General features: G+C 42.7%; 1 protein-coding gene across 4 annotated transcripts in view; it reads right to left on the bottom strand.

Annotated features, from left to right (window-relative positions):
* Positions 1–17,215, bottom strand: part of Ift52 (intraflagellar transport 52) — a 35,641-nt gene extending 18,426 nt beyond the window's left edge. For 2 of the 4 annotated variants that reach the window (XM_090352384.1, XM_090352385.1), the window contains exons 1-7: positions 17,090–17,215; positions 14,823–14,947; positions 12,079–12,166; positions 8,403–8,532; positions 7,782–7,857; positions 4,629–4,700; positions 970–1,096 (exon numbers count right to left, since the gene is read on the bottom strand). In XM_090352384.1, the coding sequence (XP_090208510.1) occupies positions 970–1,096; positions 4,629–4,700; positions 7,782–7,857; positions 8,403–8,532; positions 12,079–12,166; positions 14,823–14,947; positions 17,090–17,110 (639 nt within the window). In that variant the 5' untranslated portion in view covers positions 17,111–17,215. Of the gene's footprint in view, positions 1–969; positions 1,097–4,628; positions 4,701–7,781; positions 7,858–8,402; positions 8,533–12,078; positions 12,167–14,822; positions 14,948–16,493; positions 16,598–17,089 lie in introns of those variants that run through there. The other 2 variants (XM_090352386.1, XM_090352387.1) reach the window with 2 other exon arrangements.
* Positions 17,216–17,379: the final 164 nt, after the last annotated feature.

Raw genomic sequence — 17,379 nt, 5'->3', positions numbered from 1 at the left:
CAGCTCAGTTTTTCCATGAGTGAAATGCAGAATCCTGAAACATAACTTCAGTGAGACCATAATTGAAGCCCATCCTGGGCAAAACGTTAGCAAGACTCTATTTCAAACTATAAAATTAAACGTGGTAGGGTCGGGAGCATGGCCTACTGGTAGTGTGCTTGCCTAGCATGCATGAAGCCCTGGGTTCAGATTCCTAGGTACCATGTATGCAGAAAAAGCCAGAAGTGGTGCTGTGACTCAAGTGGTAGAGCACTAGCCTAGAGCAAAAAAAAAAAAAAAAAGCTCAAAGCCCAAGGATAGTGCACAGGCCCTGAGTTCAAGCCCCAGGCTTGGCACCAAAAAAAAAGGAAAAACTACAGAATAACTAAGAATGGTGGTTCATGCTTGCCATCCCAACTACCAAGGAGGCATAAAACAGGAGGATAGAGGTCCAGGCCAGTCCAAAGAAAAACTTTAGAGGAAAAAAAAATGAATTAAAAATGTCTGGCAGGCTGGGAGCTGTGGCTCACACCTGTAATTCTAGCTATTCAAGAGGCTGAGATCTAAGGATCATGTTCAAAGCCAGCCTAGGCAGGAAAGTCTGTGAGACTCTTATCTCCAATTAACTACCAGAAAACCAGAAGTGGCACTGTGGCTCAAGTAATAGAACTAGCCTTGAGCTGAAGAGCTCAGGACAGCTCCCAGGCCCAGAGTTCAAGCCCTACAATCGAAAAAAAAAAAAGCTGGGGGCGGTGGGGGGAGGGTGGCTAGAAGGTCAGTATAAGTTGGCAGAGCCCTTCCAGGTAACCACAAGGCCCTGAATTCAAACCACAGTACTATCAAAAACAAAACAAACAAAAAAAAAACAACCCTACTTCACAGAAGTTAGCATGAAGACTAGTGAAAAACTATAGGAAGCTTTTCATCTATGAGAAGGTAAGGTAGTTTCTTTGTTGAAAGTTACACACACACCTATCTCTAAGAGAGTACCTTTGAATGGTAGAAAGCCAGAATGGGTCTGTTGAGTGGGAAGCAGACGGAGCCTGTGGACAGAACAGCCACTGCTGGTTTCATGACACTCAACGTGGCACCAAAAGGGTAGACAAAGGTGAGAGCCCTGTCAGAAATTAAAGTAACATCCCAAATGTTTTAAAAAAATATTTTAAAATCTGAAAATCTGTCTGATTTACCTCAAACACAAAGTTTCTTCTAAGCTTTGGTTTCACTCAAATATCAGTATAACTCAAGGTATAAATGCAAAGGATTATAACTAAAAAAGCTATAGTAGCCCCAGTAAAAGAAGAGAAAGATTAGGCCTCAATTAAGATCTACCAAGAACAACTAGGAATAGTGACTCATGCAGATAATACTAGCAATTTGAGAAGCAGAAACTACAGTTTAAGAACAGCTTTAAACTTGGCGCAGTGGCTCACACCTGTAATCCTAACTATTCAAGAGGCTGAGATCTGAGGATCAAGGTTCAAAGCCATCCTAGGCACAAGAGGACCTGAGACTCATCTCCAATTAACCTCTAGAAAACAGGAATTGGGGCTTGGCTCAAGGGTAGGGTGGTAGCCTTGAGGTGAAGAGCTTGGGAACAGTACCCAGGCCAAGTTCAATCCCCATGACCCACCACAAAAAAAAAAAAAAGGCAACTTTAGGGTCTGGGGCCTAGTGGTAGAGTACTTGCCTAGTCTACACAAAGACCTGGGTTCAAATCCTCAGTATCACATACATAGAAAAAGTTGGAAGTGGCTCAAGTGGTAGAGCAAAGTTGGGCATGGTAGCTCTTGCCTGTCATTGTAGCTACACCAGAAGCATAAATTGCAGTTCAGGTAGGCTTGGGTATAAATAATGAGAACCTACTTGAGAAATAAAGCTAAAGGGGCCTAGGAGTGAATTGGTCTGACCTAAGGCCCTGAGCTTCTGATCCAGATGTAGAATAGAGTGTGACCCTGGGGTGAGGCTGATCCACACAGGACAGGCTGAGGTTTTACTGAAATGTGGAGCTCTGCAAAGGTACCTATTTGGAGGGAGCACTTGAGAGAGTACTTCAGAGAATAGAGTGAAACATAGAGCTTAAGACCAGAGTAGAAAGTTATAAACTTAGGGGAAAAAGGAATTATTAGGCGTGAGCACTTTGAGGGGAATGCTCCAGACCATAAGAAACTTTTAGTTTAAAATTATTCTCTAGGCCAGGAGTTTGGCCTAGTGGAGGAGTGCTTGCCTAGCATGCACAAAGACCCGGGTTCGATTCCTTGGTACCACATACATAGAAAAAAAAAAAAAGCCAGAAGTGGTGCTGAGGCTCAAGTGGTAGAGCTCTAGCCTTGAGAAAGTCCAAGGACAGTGCTCAGGCCCTGAGCTCAAGCCCAGAACTGGCCAAAAAAAAAAAAAAAAATTATTTTCTACCAGTGTTATTGTTTACCATCCCTTTAGTGAAGTCCTTCTATACCCATAGCCCAGGAATATTCCAATAAGGGAAAGCTGCATTGTGAGGCTACAGTGGAAGTGAGCAGTTGATGACAGAGAAAGCACACGTAAGTGAAACCAACACAGGGATGTTAGTGTACTTCCTCCCTGGCCCCACTTTTCCCATGTGTACTGACGAAGTTTCATCTATGAATTTTCTCGTTTTGATTCTCTACACTGCCTCCATCTTTTTTTTTTTTTTTTTTTTCCCTTTTGGTGTTAGGGATCAACCTTAGGGCTTTGTCGATGAGAAAGATTGAGTTGGAAGCCATCTTAGCCTATCTCAAAAATAAAAGGACAGGTGGAGGTAGGGTAGGGGGGAAGGAGCTGGGATGTTAGAGGCAGACCTCTTGCCTAGCATGTGAATGACTAGTCCCTAAAAGGCCAGCTTGGACTACATAATGACCATATCAGAAATAAAGGTTTCAACTGGGTGCAGGTGACTCATGCCTATATAAACCTAGCTACTCAAGAGGATGACATCTGAGGATTGCAGTTTGAAGCCAACCAGGGCAGGAAAGTCTGTAAGAATATCTCCATCAAAAAAGCAAGATATGGGGTTGTGGTTCAACTGGTAGAGTCCTAGCCTTGAATACAAAAGCTCAGGGACAGTGTCAGACCCTGAGTTCAAGCCCCAGAACTGGCATGCACACAAATTTAAAAAGCAAAATAAAATAAAGGTTTCTACTATGGAGTAGACAACCTAGGTTTGAGGCTAAGTTGTGACACATTAAACATGTTACTTAGGCAACTGCCTTTACTATCTCATCTTTAACCATCTAGGATTATTGTAAAGATTAAAGTAAACGCTCAATGCATGTTAGGTAGCACAATGAAGGCAATATTTTTCATTTCTTTGCTTTTTAGTTTTTCTTGGGTAAATTCTGGGAGCCGAGTAATGCCATGTCTAACTTTGAGCTATATCGTTGGTATTGTGAATCACTTTCTGCTGAGAGGCAAGGCAACACAAAAGAGGCAAGGGACAAGAGACAAGGCAAGGCACAAGACTTGTGTACCATTGGTTACGAATGTGTTATTGCTTTATCACTCTCGGCTGAGACCTATAGTGAGGGTAAACAGGTGGACCTCCCTGTCCTGCCCACCTTTGTGCTGATAGGCTCCAGCAACCGAGATTAGCTGGAGGGACTTCCTCAAGATGGGGGGTTAGATTCCTGCCTTGGTGAACCTCCCTGACATGTCTGATTGTCCTCCGGCGAGAGAGGGCTGGGTGCGGGCAGTCAGTGGGCCCTCTCCTTTCGGCTCGTCCTGATCAGGTCGTGTTCTCCCTATCCCTTCTGCTGATTGAGAGGGACCGGGGACGAAAAATCTCGACAGATAAAGTCTCATGTTTTTGTTTTTCTTGACTGGGGTCAGCCTCAGACCACAATCCTCCTACCCATGCCCCCTGCATGGCTGGATGACAGGCGCACATCAGCATGTCCATTTTATTTGTTGAGATGGAGATCTTACAAACTTTTAGTCCAGGCTGCCTTGAATCACAATCCTCCCTAGCTATGCCTCCTGAGCAGCTAAGATTATAGGCATATGCCAACATACCTACCTATAGGCAAAATATTACAAATTACCTGTATGTTAAATTATAGGGAACTAGCTAAATTATGGTATATATCCAGTTTCCCCAGTCATTAAAAGGGATAGAGTACTCATGTCATCAGATATTTAAAAAATTTAAAAAAAAAATCTAAATCCATACTCTTAAGACTGATTTTCTTAGGACTAGGGGAGGGGAGGAAAGGAAAGGGAGGGAAGGAGGGTAAGGGATGAGCTTAGAATTACAATGTAGAATTTTTATCTTTTTCCTTTTGAATTACTCACTTTTTAAAAACATTTTTTTGAGAATGATTTTCTTTCTTTTTTTGTTGGTCATGGGACTTGGACTCAGGGCCTGGGTGCTGTCCCTGAGCTGTTCAGCTCCAGGCTACCGCCCTACCCCTTGAGCCACATCCCCACTTTGTGGACTTTAGTGCCCGTGCTGGGGCTGGCTTTGAACCGCAATCCTCAGATCTTAGCCTCCAGAGTAGCTAGGATTACAGGCATGAGCCACCATGCTCAGCTGGGAATTATTTTCAAAATAAAAAAACTCTTTTTACTTTAAAAATATAACTCTTTCTAGTGCAAGCTCAATCCTCTTCATGCAGCCTCAGAAACATACTCACTGTGCATTGTTCTCGCTGCTCTCCTCATCAATGATTCCAGGCACAGCCTTTCCGGCAGCTCTGCTAATTTCCCTGGAAGAACAAAGTGAAAGTCTAATAAACAAAATCAAGGGAATTTAAGAATCCTGCAAATTTTGAGATATATTTTATAGGAAGTAAACAAAAAAATACCTCCTTTGAGAAGCTTGTAAAAGTTAACAGGAAAATATTAGACTCAGTTCCTTATTCTTTGAGTCAGTCTAGACTGTAATTTCAGGGTCAACAGAGTATCAGGGCTTTTGAGAAGTTGAAGAATAAATACTTCTGACTAGGGGAACAAGCACACAGGCATCTAACACTGTCCCCTTATGTATTCATTTCTCACTGTCCAAAAGCCCCTCCTCTGCTCTAAATCAGTTGGAAAGTGGACCTCATCTCAGGATCCAAGACAAGAACAGTCAGGATGGACCCAAAGAGTAAATCTCAGAATAATTGCTGGCAATGCTGGGACCAAACCATGCTCTCTAAAGGGTATGGCAAACACACATACAGGAGTGGAAAGCAGTGAGCATTGGGGAAAAAATGGAACTGGATCCCTTCATGACAGAATTGTACAGTTAATTCACACTCAAAGCCTTGTCCGATTTCTGGGCCCTTTGATTACATGAATCAATAACCTGTCTTTTATTTTAATCCCATTTTGGCAGGGTTTTCTGTTACTTGCAATGAAAAGTATTTTTTTTTTTTTTGCTAGTCCTGGGCTTGACCTTAGGGCTTGAGCACTGTCCTTGGACTTTCTCAAGGCTAGAGCTCTACCACTTGAGCCTCAGCACCACTTCCGGCTTTTTTCTATGTATATGGTACCAAGGAATCGAACCCGGGTCTTCGTGCATGCTAGGCAAGCCAACCAGTAGGCCAAACTCCCGGCCCAATGGAAAGTATTTTGATAAAAGGTTTCAAAAGATAGGAAGAATATAATTTGATGAATAAGTAGTAGTAATCTAATAAGTTATAACAAAATAAAATAAAAGCAAATAGACAAGAAAGGGGATGGGAAAGCTGGGTGTGATGGCTCACGCCTGTAATCCTAGCTACTCAGGAGGCCGAGACCTAAGGATCAAGTTTCAAAGCCAGCCCAGGCACAAAAGGACCTGGACTCTCATCTCCAATTAACCTCTAGAAAATGGGAAGTGGGGCTTGCGTCAAGGGTAAGGGACAGCTCAGGGACAGCGCCCAGGCTGAGTTCAAGCCCCATGACCCCCAAAAAGAAAAGAAAGAAAAAAGAAGGGGGGAGGGGCGGGAGTTTGGCCTAGCGGTTGAGTGCTTGTCTAGCATGCACAAAGACCTGGGTTTGATTCCTTGGTACCACATACTTAGAAAAAAAGCCGAAAGTGGTGCTGAGGCTCAAGTGGTAGAGCTCTAGCCTTGAGAAAGTCCAAGGACAGTGCTCAGGCCCTAAGCTCATGCCCAGGACTGGCAAAAAAAAAAAAAAGAAAAGAAAAGAAAAGAAAGGGGACAGGGACAAGGCACCAGTGGCTGACACCTGTAATCCCAGCTACTTAGAACACAGGAAGATCACATTCCAGGCCAGTCCAGGCAGAAAAGCTTACAAGTGGTGGACATGTGTCAACTAAAGCTGTGTGGGAAATTACACAGGGAAGGGTGGCCACTGCAGGCCAGCTCTGGTTTGGAAGTCCAAGAGATTCCATCTTCACAGAGGGAAGTAGAGGCAGAGGTTGTGCTTCTGTGATTCAAGGAATGATGAAAAGCCTGGGATTGGCGGACTATAGCTCAGGCACACACACGAATGGGAAATAAGACATTATTCTGGGGGCCGGGAGTTTGGCCTAGTGGTAGAGTGCTTGCACGAAGACCCGGGTTCAATTCCTTGGTACCACATATATAGCAAAAAGCCAGAAGTGGTGCTGTGGCTCAAGTGGTAGAGCCCTATCCTTGAGAAAATCCAGGGACAGTGCTCAGGCCCTGAGCTCATGCCCAGGACTGGCAAAAAAAAAAAAAAAAAGACATTATTCTGAACTAACCAGTGAAAATAGGGCTGAAGGCATGGCTCAGCAATAGTGTCAGCTAACAAAATGTGAGGCCCTAAGATCAAACCTGAGCATCACCAAAGGAAGAAAAGGAAAAGGAGATGATCCTGAAAAGAATGTGTGAGAAGACATACAAGCTACTTGTAAAGACATTTCTATGGATGAGATTGCGAAAGATGGCAGAGGTGACATTGATGAAGATGTATGGTGCTCATAGTCTGACTTGTTGAAATTAATCTCCTTTGGGTCGAGAGTTTGGCATAGTGGTTAAGAGTGCTTGCCTAGCATGCGTGAAGACCAAGGTTCAATTCCTTGGTAGAAAAAGCCAGAAGACAGGCTGTGGCTCAAGTGGTAAAGCACTAGCCTTGAGAATGTCTAAGGACAGTGATCAGGCCCTGAGTTCAAGCCCCAGGACTGGCAAAAAAAAAAAAGAAAAATAGAAATTATAACTTTGTACAACTGCTCAAGATAATGATATTATATATATATATATATATATATATATATATATATATATATATATATATATATTGGGGGTGGGTCAGTTGTGGGGTTTAAACTTTGGGCCTCAGCATTGTCCCTGAGTTCCTCAGCTCAAGACTACCACCTTACCCCTTAAGCCACAGAGCCACTTCTGGTTTCTAGTGGTTAGAGATAAGAATCTCTTGGGCCGGGAGTTTGGCCTAGTGGTTAAAGTGCTTGCCTAGCATGCACGAAGACCCGGGTTTGATTCCTAGGTACCACATACATAGGAAAAAGCCGGAAGTGGTGCTGAGGCTCAAGTGGTAGAGCTCTAGCCTTGAGAAAGTCCAAGGACAGTGCTCAGGCCCTGAGCTGAAGCCCAGGACTGGCAAAAAAAAAAAAAAAAAAAAAAAAAAAGAATCTCACCAAGCTAGTACCTGGGCTGGCTTTGAGTTTCGATCCTTAGATCTCAGCCTCCTGAGCAGCCGGATTATAGATATGAGCCACTGCATCCGGCAGATGTTTCCTTTTAGTCTTGATTTTAACTATATGTGATTTTTTGTTTTGTTTTGTTTTCTTCTTTTTGGAATTGGGGATCGAACCCCAAAGGCAAGCGCTTTGCCACTGAATACAACCCAGACATCTTAGTTTTCCACCTGCTTACCTGTTCAGCACGCCATTGGAAACCAGAGCCTCCTTAGGATGGAAATATTTGAAATAAACATTCCTAATCACAGCATCTTTCAGGGGGGGAAAAGGGGGAGGGAAAGTTCATTTTAGATTAGAAGCAAGCAGAATGTCACAGACCTTTACAATTTCAACCTGAAAAGTCCCATGGGGTTCTTTAGGCATCCCTCCTCCCATTTTATGTATGGAAAAAGCCTAAGCCCAAGATCCAAACTACTGGTGATACCAGAATGCTAGACCACATGACCTCATTTCAGGACTTCTTCCTTGTACTAGTGGACCCAGAAGATTATATGCATGATAAATTGCAAGTTGCTGCCTCTACTTAACAATAATAATTACTGCCAGGCTCTGGTGGCTCACACCTGTAATCCTAGCTACTCAGAGGCTGAGATCTGAGGATCATGGTTCAAAGCCAGCCCCGCAAGAAAAGCTTCCATGAGATTTTTATCTCGAAAACCAGAAGTGGTGCTGTGGCTCAAGTTGCAGAGCGAGATCATTGAAAACAAAGAGGCTCAAGGACAGTACCCCCTTCTTGAGTTCAAGCCCCACAACCAATAAAAAAATTAAGTGAATAAATAAAAATAATAGTAGTTACCATTATTCACCATGATCCCATATTCTTCTAGTAGAAAGTTAATATTGGTGTCAAATCTGGATTCTCCACCCTCTCCTAGCATCACAAGAATATCTCCACCACTGTCAAGGTACTTCTTCAGAACTTCAAACTACACAAAGAAAAAAAAAAATTAACCCATAAATATGCACAGAAGACTTTTGTCCAGGCCAGGAGAGGTGGCTCATGCCTGTAATCCTACCTACTCAGGAGGCTGAGATCTGAGGATCACAGTTCGAAGCCAGCCTGAGCACTAAAGTCCATGAGACTCTTATCAACAAGTAACCACTAGAAAACTGAAAGTGGGGCTGTGGATCAAGGGGTAGGGCAGTAGCCTTGAGCTACAGAGCTCAGGGATAGCACCCAGACCCAGAGTTCAAGCACAACTGACCAAAAAATAAAAAGATTTTTTGTCTAAAATACATGACTATGTACTAAGACTATAACTAGCTAAAAATTAAGCACCTCAAACCTGTAAGGCTTTAGATTGTGTGTGTGTGTGTGTGTGTGTGTGTGTGTATCAGGGGCTTGAACTCAGCCTGGACACTGTCCCTGAGCTCTTCAGCTCAAGGCTACTGCCCTACCCCTGTACCTGGGCACTGTCCCTGAGCTCTTCAGCTCAAGGCTACCACCCTACCCTTGAGTCAAGCCCCACTTCCCATTTTCTAGAGGTTAATTGGAGATGAGAGTCTCAGGTCCTTTTGTGCCAGGCTGAACCTTGATCCTCAGATCTCAGCCTCTGAGTAGCTAGGATTTGCGTGAGCCACCACGCTCAGCTAATAGATTATTTTTTAAATTTTATTGTTGGGGTAATACATAAAGGCGTTAGTTATATTCGTCAGGTAGGGGGTAAAATTTACCATGCATGCAGGATCTCCAAGCTTGTCTTTGAATATAAAACTACAAAATACTCAAATGAATTGCCATTTCTAAAGCTAACTATTTGATCAGCAAACCAAAGTAGCCAACTAAAAGCTAATGAAAGCTTACAGATTTCTGTTCAGCAGCATTCCTGGCCTCACCTACAAGATACTGTCTGTATCTTGACCAGGAAACCCCTCAGCAGGTGTTGCCAAATCTTGCCTTGGGAGGAGAAAAACAAAACCTCCTCTGGTTGAAACCACGGATGTAGACCATGCCTTTCCCTCACTGCCCACCAGGGTATCTAGGGAAATGCATTCCATATCACCTCAGGAAGTTGGATAAAGGCATTTCCAATGTTAAGTTTTACAGTGTATAAGCAAAAGTGGGACATTTTATGCTATTGACATATGATATGGGCTGTGGCTCACACAGGAGACATTTAAGACATTTATCAGGTCACTATTTTAAATTGTCACAATATTAATGTCTAAGAGTATTGAAAGGGTGGGGGAAGGGATACTAAATGTCCGATAAATGTTTAGACCAGTCCCACATATAGAAGAAATGTCACTGGGCGCTGATGGCTCATATCTGTATCCTAGAGCCAGTTAAGAGGCTGAGATCTGAGAATCATAGTTCAAAGTCAGCCCAGATAAGAAAGTCCCTGAGACTTTTATCTCCAATTAACCACTGGAAAAACAGAAATGGCTCAAGTGGTCAAGCACTAACCTTGAGCTGAAGTGCTCAGAGACAGTGCCCAGGCCTAGAGTTCAAGTCCCACGACCAACTAAAAAATTAAAAAAAAAAAAAAAGGAAATACCCTGCAACTCTGAATGTCTTCTCAGAAAGTCAGAGGTTAAATCAAAAAAACAAGGCCAGGAGTTTGGCCTAGAGGCAGAGTGCCTGCCTAGCATGACAAAGACACAGGTTCAATTCCTCAGTACCACATATGTAGACAAAAGCTGGTAATAGTGCTGTGGCTTAAGTGGTAGAGCTCTAGACTTGAAAAAACCCAAGGGCAGTGCTCAGGCCCTGAGTTCAAGCCCAGGACTGGCCAAAAAAAAAAAAAAAATCTAAATGGGCCAGTAGCATAGCCTAGTAGTAGAGTGCTCGCCTAGCATGAATGAAGCCCTGGGTTTGATTCCTTGGTACCATACAGAGAGAAAAAGCCAGAAGTGGCACTGTGGCTCAAGCACTAGCCTTGAACAAAGTGTCCAAGGACAGTGCCTAGGTCCGAATTCAAGCCCCAAGACTGGCACAATAAATAAATAAATAAATAAATAAGTATCTAAATGGTCATTAGTAGAGAAAAGGTGTCCCATTCCTGTAAGGAAGAGGTGTATTCCTGGCAAGGATTGCTGAGATAGAAGATAGGCTAATTAATTTTTAGCTGTACAGTCCCATTCAACTATGGTAAATACAACACCACTTTGGTATAACTAATCTCCAGGGCTCTTTTTATCTTTCAAAACAGAAACAATTGCCCCTCATTTCCCTCTCTCCCAAGACTGGCAACCACCATCCATTCTATTTCTTTGAATTCAATTACTGTAAGAAGGGGAAACAGACATTTTGTCCTTCAATGACAAATAGCATAACATGACATAGTATAATGTGCTCAAGGCTCATTCATGTTCTCATCTACGTCAGAAATTCTTCCCTTTTTTTGATGCTGGGTTGAAATCCAGGACCTCAAGCATGTTAAGCATATACTCCACCATTGAGCTACCCTGGCCCTCCTCCTCCTTTCTAAAGCTGAATAAATATTCCACAGAAAGCTGAATACTCCTTTTAGCTGTATACTCATCTATAAACACACTTGTGTCATGTCCACCTTTTAGCCACTATGTTGTACAAACTGCCTGAGATCTTGTTTCCCATTATTTTGGAGAGAGATCCAGAATAAGATTGTGATGGTTTAATTTTGCTGAAGAATTGTTATATTATTTTGCATTAGTGGTTTCACCATTTATATTCCCTGACATTAAAGAGGGTTCCAATATTTTCACATCCTCATTGTTTTTTATTATGTAATAGGAATGTAAGAAGTCTAATTTTAAAGCAATAATATGACCAAGAAATTTAGCTAAATTTTAACCATCCATTCCTCTGTGTTTGGCACTTTACATGGATCATCACACAACAGAGAAAAAGATGAAGTGCCTACCACAAAGCAACACAGTGAAGCCAGGCACTGTGGCTCATGCCTGTAATCCTAGCTCCTCAGGAGGCTGAGATCTGAGGATCGAGGTTCAAAGCCAGCCCAGGGACAAAAATCTGTGAGATTCTTATTTCCCATAAAGCAATATAGTGAGAGGCAAAGGGGATCTCAGACCCATGTTCCTATTTCACCATGCTTCTTTTCTATTTTAGAAATAGGGTCTTCTATACAATTCAAGCTGGCCTTGAATTCTTGATCCTCTTGATTCAGTTTCTTGAATGCTAGAATTTCAGGTGTGAGCCAGGCTAGGTGGCTTATGCCTGTAATCCTAGCTACTCAGGAGGCTGAGATCTGAGGATCGCTGTTCAAAGCCAGCCCAGCACTAAAGAACATGAGACTTTTATCTCCAATTAATCACTAGAAAAGGGGAAGTGGAGATGAAGTTCAAGGGGTAGGGTGGTAGCCTTGAGCTGAAGAGCTCAGGGACAGTGCCCAGGCCCAGAATTCAAGCCCCATGACCCACAAAAAAAAAAAAAAAAAAAAAATTTCAGGCATGTGTCAATATTGTTTCTTTATGAATATAGCTCATCTCACACCAACCTACTGTATTTCTTCTTCATGGATTTATCTTACCTCAGCTGCAGTAAATTTTTCTCTTGGCCCAGCTGTAATCCAGAGTTTCACCCCAATTAGCTTTTCAGATGTGATTTCATCTTTTAAGCTGAAAATACAATTTAAAGGCAAATGTTAGGGTTTGGAATGTGACTTAATGGTAGAGTACTTGTCAGCAGCCTGCTGCTGAATCAATAACTTATTATGGCCTAACATTCCTAGCATGCATAAAGCCCTGTGTAAGAGTGCTTGCCTAGCATGCATGAAGCCCTGGATTTGATTCCTTAATACCACATAAACAGAAAAAAACCAGAAGTGGCACTGTAGCTCAAGTGGTAGGGTGCCAGCCTTGAGTAAAAAGCAGCTCAGGGACAGTGATCAAGCCTTAAGTTTAAGCCTCAGCTCTGGCCAAAAAAAAAAAAGAAAAGGGAATAACAATACATAAGTTAAACCAATGTGTGTATTATGTTAACCTGTATATGGAAGCAAGTTCAGAGGCCCAGAGATAAGGATATTTAAAGGTGTCCCATATAGCCTTTTTAAGACTGCCTCAGAATCTTCAAATACTTCCAATACATCAACATGTGCAAATTAGCCCATATTAAAAAGTAAAGATACCATCCAACTGATTCAATCAGCACTTCTCTTTGCTTATATGAGTGTATATCATTATGAAAACACAAGTGGAGTGTCCCGTTCAGCGATGGAGAAGTGGTGCTGTGGCTCAAATGGTAGAATGCTAGACTTGAACAAAGCTTAGGGACAGCGCCTAGGTTCAGAGTTCAAGCTCCATTATTGCCAGAAAAAGAAAAATGAAAACACACATGAGATTGAGGCTGTAGTTCAGGGATAGACTACTTACCTAGCATATCAAGAACCTGAGTTCAATCACTATTACCTAATGTCCACAAACAAAAGGAAAAGAAAACACATATACAGGTAGAGGCAGTCTTATTTTCCCTTCTCTAAACCTGTAGTGACACAAGTTAAAATGTGCAGAATTAATGCTTTAGTCTTTTAACTAAGCTCAGGGGTAAAATATGGAAAAAAGGTCCAGTACCTTAAAATATTATGAAATAATAATAATGTTTCTTTGTGTGTATGCAGATACTAGGACTTGAACTCAGGGCCTGGGCACTGTCTCTGAGCTTTTTCATTCAAGGCTGGTGTTCTATCCCTTGAGACACAGCTCTACTTCCAGAGTTTTGGTAATTAACTGAGATAAATTATACAAGTCAATACTTTTAGGGGCCGGGAGTTTGGCCTAGTGGTAGAGTGCTTGCCTAGCATGCATGAAGACCCAGGTTCGATTCTTTGGTACCACATACTTAGAAAAAGCCGGAAGTGTGCTGAGGCTCAAGTGGTAAAGCTCTAGCCTTGAGAAAAATCCAAGGACAGTGCTCAGGCCCTGAGCTTAAGTCCAGGACTGGAAAAAACAAAAAACAAAAAAAACAAGTCAATACTCTTAGTGGAAGAACACAAAGATACAATGCCTCCATGCATCTGATTATATGAAATAATATTTATTGAAATGAACTCCAAAAAATGGAAACAAAAGGGGTTTTTTTCCCCCTTTCCCTTTTGTTTTGTTTGTTCATCTGTCTTTGGTAGTGCAAGGGAGGGACAAAGAGAAATAGAGGGACAAAGGGTAAACAAATACAGCAGTGGCACTCATTAGATACTATGTTAAAAATGTATATACAGGGGCTGGGAGTTTGGCCTAGTGGTAAGAGTGCTTGCCTAGCATGCACGAAGACCAGGGTTCGATTCCTCAGCACTCCACATACATAGAAAAAGCCAGAAGTGGTGCTGTGGCTCAAGTGGTAGAGTGCTAGCCTTGAGAAAGCCCAAGGACAATGCTCAGGCCCTGAGCTCAAGCCACAGGACTGGCAAAAAACAAAAAAACAAAAAATGTATATACAAATTGTAGGCGGAACTGGTTGAGAAAAACTGGGAAAGAGCAAAAGAAGGGTTAACACTGTCCAAACAAATGTACTTAGTACCTGTTCTTTGAAATAGTAACCCCTTTGTACATCACCATTATAGTAACAATTTTAAAATATTTGACTTAAAAAATATATTAGCTGGGAGCTAGTGGCTTACATCTATAATCCTAGCTACTCAGGAGGCTGAGATCTGAGGCTCATAGCTCAAGTCACCCTGGACAGGAAAGTCCATGAGATTCTTATCTCCAATTAATCACCAGAAAACTGGAAGTACCACTGTGGCTCAAAGTGGCAGAGCTCTAGCCCTGTGTACAAAGAGGCTGAGGGACAGTTGTTCAAGTCCTGAGTTCAAGCCTGAGGACTGGCAAAAAAAAATAAGTAAATAAAAAATTAGATCCCCACAGCCTACTAGTACAAGCCTTCAATGTGAGCAAGAACATCAATTTCAGAGAAAACCACACTACCACAAAAAATACACAGAAAAATGCACTTATTAACAATGGGCCCATGTTTAAATTGAATTTCTCCCACCTAAAAAAAAAAATCTAACAAGAAGAACTGGAAGTGTGGCCTAGTGGTGGAGTGCTTGCCTAGCATGCATGAAGACCGGGTTGATGCCTTGGTACCACACACACAGAAAAAGCCAGAGTGGTTCTGGAGCTCAAGTGGTAGAGTGCTAGACTTGAGAAAGCCCAAGGACAGTGTCCAGACCCTGAATTCAAGCCCCAGGATGAGCCAAAAAAAAAAAAAGAAAGATACTTTTCAGTTCTACCGGCAGTCTGTCACCATCAGTTAAACAATACACACAGTCAGGCTTACCTCTGAATTTTCCAATTGCTCCGAAGTCTTTTCTGCAAGGATTTATAGCCACTGTTGGTGGTGAACACCTCCTTTTTGTAGGCGTTGAAGAGGATGGTGCTACGGACCTCCTTCTCCATGGTTACCTGTGCAAGAAGGGAAGATGGTAAAAGAATTCCAAAAGAACAACTGGTTGGCTTCCACTTCTAATTGATAAAGGAACAGTAGACAAAATTGCAACCTCCTTGTCAGATTCTTCCAATTCTCAAAGGTTGAAGGTGAAAAGCAATACTGATTGATAATGTTTCTTTTTTTCCAGTTTTGGCTTGTAAAGTAATAAATCATGCACTCTGTATATGTTAGAATAAGTTCTTTTCTGTTGAATGGGTGAGTAGATATGCACAAATTATTCTCTAGAAAACTGTAAATAATTACATTTCCACCAAAATTAATACATTTGTTTCCATATAATCCTATTTTCAATCTTTATTATCTTTGCCAATACAATACAGTAGTCCCCCTTATCTTTGTTTTTCCTCTAAACTATCAGTTTATTCTTTCTTTCATTCCTTCTTTTTGCTTTAACTCTTGGCCTGGGCACTGTCCTTAAGCTCCTTGCTCTTGTTCAAGGCTAATACTCTACCACTTAAACAGCAGCACCACTTTCAGCTTTTTCTGTAATTATATGGAGATAATAATCTCACAGACTTTCCTGCCTCAGCTGGCTTCAAACTGTGATCTTGACTTAAGATTTCAGCCTCTTGAGTGGCTAGGATTACAGGTATGAGCCATTGGTGTCCGGTTTCAGCTATTTGTTTTCTCAACTATCAGTTGTGATCCAAAAATATTAAATGGAAAATTCCCCAAAGAAACAATTTGTAAATTGTAAATTGTTCTCAATAACATGGCATATCCTGCTGTTTTGCTCTGGGTGTGAATCACCCCTTTGTCCAGTGTGCCTGTACTGTGCAAGCTGCTCAGCTGTACTTAAGAACACCCTTGGCTATCAGATTATCTTGGTTTGTTGGTGCTGTGTACAAGGATCCCTTATTGTAATTCCTTACTTCATCCCACCATAAAGTAAGGTATTCTAAGACAGGTGTGGTGGTGAGTACTTTTTTTTTTTTTTTTTTTTTTTTGCCAGTCCTGGGCTTGAGCTCAGGGCCTGAGCACTGTCCTTGGACTTTCTCAAGGCTAGAGCTCTACCACTTGAGCCTCAGCACCATTGCTGGCTTTTTTCTACGTATGTGGTACCGAGGAATCGAACCAGGGTCTTCATGCATGCTAGGCAAGCACTTTAACCACTAGGCCAAACTCCCAGCCCAATGTGGTGGTGAGTACTTTTAAGCTCAGCATTGAGATGAGGGAGGAGGCTCACAACAGGGCATCCAGACTACACAATGAAATCCTATCTCCAAAATGAGAACAACAACAACAAACCTGGAAATGTGATGCCAGTGGCACAGTAGCTGCCTAGAAAGTACAAGGCCCTGACTTCAAACCCCTTCAAAATGTAAAAAGTAGATATTCTGACCACACATCTTCATCTTATAGAGTATTACAATCATTCAATTCTACTGGCTTCTATTCATTGTGGTATTAGGTATTGAATCCAGGGCCTTAGGCAAGTGTTCTGCCATTTGAGCCAAAGCCCTGGCCCTTAGGTATGAACTCAAGGCCTCATGTTCTCACCTTGCTTTTCACTCCAATCCTGATTACAACTTAAGATCAGTAGTTTCAAGACCTATTGCAAGGTTATGCACTACTAAACTCAACCACCATAGAACCTGGGTTGACATATTTCGGCTTCTGCTACGGATCATTTTTGAAGGAGGAGAGATCCCTAGGAAAAGGAAATAAAAGCCTTTTTGGTTTTGTTTGGCTGTTGGAGGAAGAGGGCGGATGAAGGCCACTTTCAGCTAACAGCTTCTGTAATTCAGTTCTGGGGAACAGTGGCAGATGTGAGACCCTAGTCTAACAGAATTAATTACTCAGAAATGAGTTCCCTGAAGGAGAGGAAGAGATGGAAACCCAGAAGTAATATTAAAAACAACAAGAAAACAGAGCACTCGGGGGTCTCAGTCCGGCTGTGTGCTCTTTCGCGGCAGTGGTGACACCAGAGTCCCAGGCCTCTTTCGTGGTTGGCGCGGCCAGGGCTCCGGCCTACCCTCCCCGCCCCAACAGAATCCTGGCCTGGAGGTCTCCAGAGCAGTCTGGCTTAGGCCTTCGTTAGCCTCCACGCCGCCCCAACGCCGAGACAGGCTCTTCACCGTCGGAGCCGGTCTTACCTGAGTCCCGGTGACCACCATCTTCACCTAACGCTACCCAACATCCCGCAGCCAGGTATCCAAGACCGCTTAGCAACGGCGGTGGCGCCACGGCATGCTGAGGAGGCGGGGCTCCGCTCCCGGAGCGACCTCCGCAGCGGCGTGATGACGTCAGAGAGGCGGGTGCCTGCGGGCCTAGGGCGGGGCGGGGAGGGGGGGGGTTACTGTCGGACTGTACCATTGCTATGGATGGGGAGGGCCTAAACATAAAGACAGGGATTCGCTCCCGGAGAAAAAAGGGTCATTTTATT

Source organism: Megascapheus bottae, chromosome 18, assembly GCF_031878675.1.
Source record: "Megascapheus bottae isolate mThoBot1 chromosome 18, mThoBot2.hap1, whole genome shotgun sequence".
Classification (NCBI taxonomy): Eukaryota; Metazoa; Chordata; class Mammalia; order Rodentia; family Geomyidae; genus Megascapheus; species Megascapheus bottae.
Note: the sequence above shows the minus strand (reverse complement) of the source record. Positions and strands in the feature narration are given on the sequence as shown.